Consider the following 4021-nt stretch of genomic DNA (forward strand, 5'->3'; position numbering starts at 1 on the left):
TTCACGCAGCAGACGGAGGAGCAGTACTTCCAGTTCTTGGCCAAGTTCGAGATCGCCCTGCCCGTGGCCAACAACAGGTGCGTCACGACCCGGGCGGCACCATGCTCCCGGGAGCACGGAGCTGGGGCTGAAGGGACGAGGCCGTGCCTGCCGATGACACAGCCCAGCTTCCCGGTGCGGGGAGGGCGGGCGTGCACGGCGGGGCCAGGGATCCCAGCCTGAGCCAGCCCGGAACTTAGGGCCCCCGCGCCCCGATTTTCATTTCGGCCGCGTCCTGGGGCTGAGGCTGATGTTGGCCAGGAGCCAGGATCCACTCCCATAGACCTTTTGCATGCACGTTCCGCAGAATATGCCACCTGCTTGTCCCCCAACCCTGGGCTCTGGGGACATGCCCACTGGAGCCTCCTGGGAGGAATAGTTTGGACCCTGTGCGGACAGCCCGGGGCCACCCTTGCCTTGACCTCCACTCAGATTCCCACTTGGCCTTATATCCGTGGGGGTGGGTGGGGGGATCAGTCCTTCCCGCTGCTGCAGCCCGAGTGCCAGGAGTGAGTCCTAAACAGAGACACCACCAGGGAATTCCACATCCACACGATCCCTCATTCCAGGAGTGCCCTTGACTTGGGTCCATGAAAAAGCAGAAGGTAAAGCTACAACGTTGCCGAGATCTGACAGTTGTCTGACTGTTTCATCGGCAGGTTAGAGACGTGAAGAGAGATTAACATGCAGTAAAAGCCAGTCAGTCATGCACAGTCGCGTGTCCGCTCAAACAGTAAAGTCAGCTGGTTCGTTGCCCTCTGCCCACCAGGCCGTCACTGAGTTTTGCTCCTGCGATATTTTTTGGAGTCTATTCCAGAAAGTTTTAAAGACCTTTTCTATCGGACCTAAACTGACGTATTTTAAGCGAATTAGGAGAGCTGAAGGCAAAGCCTTCGTTAAGAAAAGGACTAACTCAGAGCTCTGCCTGAGGCCGCCCCGAGCCTTCCATGACACACAGGAGATGCTGGCTTTCGGGGACACTCGTGAAGGGACCTCCCCAGATTCTGCGGGTTTTCAAACGACCAGCCGCAATCAGCTCACGGACACAGCGCGCTCCCATAAAACATCCCTATTTTTGCACAAACAGCCTCGTTCTAACTTGAAAAGCGACTGTGCCGTCTCGCCCGGCCAAGAAAAATAAAGAGCTTCAAAAGCCAAAAACATCACTCGGACCCAGTATGCGCATTGTCCCTGGAACTGCGCAGCTGTGTTTGTTTCCCCGTCACTGTGCCAAGTTAATTTTAAGCGCATCCCCAGTCGCGACCCCGTTTGCAGAGCATCAGCTGCAGTTTGCTGTCTGATGCGTTGACGACGCCACGTGCCCTAGCGTGTCTCCTCTGTCTTAGAGACCTTGATAAATACATTCAAGCCCGTCTTTGTTTACGTGTGGAGCATTTATTCTCACCCTAGAAACTATTCTGTCTTTCTAAAAATAAAACCCCAAGGCCCGGGGAAGAAGGCACCCGGGCTGTCTGCCGGGGTCGGGGCCGGCAGCAGAGCCGGGCCGCGTGGCTCACGGTCCCCACTGATGTGTTTCAGCTACCTCCTGCCACACCTCCTTCCGTCCAAACCCGGCCTGGACACCCACGGCCTGCGGCACCCCACGGCCAACACCATTCAGAGGGTGTTTAAGATGAGCTTCGTTCCCATCGGCTTCTGGCAAAGGTTTATAGCGCGGATGCTGATCAGTTTGGCGGAGATGGACCTGCAGGTAGAGGCGGTTGCCGCTTTGGGGGGCGGGGCACGGCGCCTGCAGCTGCCCCCTGGAGGGTGGGCCGTGCCTTTGCTGCAGGGGCCCAACTAAAGACCCTTTTTCTGCAGCAAAATCGCAGGCGGAGGGCCAGGGGGCAGGCTGAGCGTGGCCGCCTTCTCTCCTCCAAGCCAGCGGATCCGTTTGAACCAGTCTGTGATCCCAGCTCAGCGCCTGGCTGGCTGAGACTGAATTCTTTCTTTAAGAGCAGTGGTTCTCACCTGACCCACATCGAAATCCCCTGGAGGGCTGGGGATCAGAACCTCAGAGGTTGGACTAGGACCCAAGAATTTGCATGTGTAACCGTCACACCAGGTGACGCCTCAGGTCGGTCTGCACCTAGGGAACTGTGGCTTTCCAACCACAGGCTTGTCACTCAGGCTGTGCCCGAGACTCCCTGGGGACAGCTCCTAACAGGTGTGGACCAGGCCCCAGGTTGCTTAAATCAGAATCTTGGGGTACGACACCCAGACGTCAGTGTTTTTTAAACCTCCCAGTTGATCCCACTGCCCGGTCAAGCCGGAGAACCACTGACCTAGAACTTAAACTTGGTCTGGAAGCAACGAGCTAAGCCCAGGCACTGTTGCCTGCGGGTGGGTTCGCCCGGGGCCCTTGACAGGAGGCCCAGTTGTCCCTCACCGTGAACATCACGCAGGACAGTAACAGGGAAGTCACATTCGTCCACAGTGGCGGTTCTCAAAGTGGGGTTCCTGGGCCAGCAGGGTCAGCTTCAACCGGGAGCTTGTCAGAAATGCAAGTTCTCAGGCCTGCTCCAGACCCACCGCCCCAGAAACTCCAGCATGGAGCCCAGCGCTGTTTCTCATGAGCACCACGCCCGCCCCCCCAGGGGATTCTGGTTCATTCTCCAGCACGAGAACCCCTGGCCTAAACCCGGGCTGTTGAGTAATGGACATCAAATTCAAGACGAGTTGACTTTTGCCACAGTCTAATCAAAAGGCCCGTGTGGAATTACAATTCCTTGGCTAACCAAAGACATTCTTTCGATCTCATTTTACCAAAATGTTAAAATATAAAGCGATAGCCTGAAAATTGTAACCGTCTCGGGCCACGTTAGCGGGGAGCAGGGAGACTGGTTTGCACCGCTGCGGGGGGCAGGGGGTGTAGGAGCCAGAGCTCTGCTCCCACATGAGGGGCCAGACGACTCCAGCACCCCGAGTCATCAGAGGCGTGCCCGCTCTGGCAGTGCTGGGCAGTCACCACTCAGCTGTCACGTGGCCACAGCCAGACCCAGGATCCTGGACCATTCGCACACGGTGGGCAGTGTGTATGCGGTTTAATCGTATTGAAAGCGGTTTCTCAAGACGGAACGTTCCAGATAATCCTACCGCTAAAAATCTGAACTGGGGAAATCGTTTGAAATCGTAGCTTTTCTGTGTTCCTCTGGCTTGTTTGAGGACGCGAAAGATCGGAGCCAACTTAAACGTCCGAAGAAGAGAACAATTCGGGAATTAGCTGTGCTTAAAGAAATACGGAGCTTTAAAAAAAATGAATTTCGGATGAGTTTGGAGTGGCGCTAGAAAAGTGAAGTTTTTAAAAGTGTACCAAATTGGAAATACAAATTTAGAAATTTAGAAAATTAGAAATACTAAAGTAGGAAATATGCCCTCCGTTGTCTCGTAAGCATGGATGTGGATAGAAAAACTCCTGGAATATAAAATATACCAGAATCTATTTTTTTCTCTTTCCTTGATATTTTATTTTTCCACCAAGATATTTTTCTAGTCCACTTTGAGATCAGACATTGTGGACCCGTTCATGTCACGCCCATATTTCTAACACGTATTCGTCCAGAGTCCGTACGTCTTAAAAGAATTCTGATATTTCCCCACTGAAATGTACCGAAATCTTCATGATTGCTCTGCTTGGTGGCGTCATGTTTTATTGTCTCGTTATTCTGTTTTTCTGTATTTTCCTCATCTCACTTCCTGCTCATAAAGTCAGGAAGGAAAAGATTTGGGAGTGAAAAAAAAAATCCTATTTTCAATCCTTTGTGGGGAATGCGTTCCTGGCGATGCTTTCGGATCACGCAGGATTCAATTTGGCGGCGGTGTGAGCAAGGCGGGAGGCGGGGTGGCCGAGATGGGGGTCCTCTGTCACAGGCGAGGCGGGCCGGGCCAGCCTCCGCAGAGCCCTGCCTAGCGCCAGCGAGGAACCCAGAATTTTTTTTTTCCCCAGAATTTTTTTTTCCCCAGAATTTTTTTCCCCAGAATT

At 53.6% G+C, this 4021-nt stretch overlaps 1 protein-coding gene across 1 annotated transcript in view; it reads left to right on the forward strand.

Annotated features, from left to right (window-relative positions):
• The window catches only part of LRRK1 (leucine rich repeat kinase 1), a 112030-nt gene that overhangs the window by 87620 nt on the left and 20389 nt on the right, over positions 1 to 4021 (forward strand). The window contains exons 18-19 of the mRNA XM_025041236.1: positions 2 to 77; positions 1579 to 1750. Of these exons, the coding sequence (XP_024897004.1) occupies positions 2 to 77; positions 1579 to 1750 (248 nt within the window). The remainder of the gene's footprint in view (position 1; positions 78 to 1578; positions 1751 to 4021) is intronic.

The sequence above is a fragment of the Pteropus alecto genome, unplaced genomic scaffold, assembly GCF_000325575.1.
Source record: "Pteropus alecto unplaced genomic scaffold, ASM32557v1 scaffold59, whole genome shotgun sequence".
Classification (NCBI taxonomy): domain Eukaryota; kingdom Metazoa; phylum Chordata; class Mammalia; order Chiroptera; family Pteropodidae; genus Pteropus; species Pteropus alecto.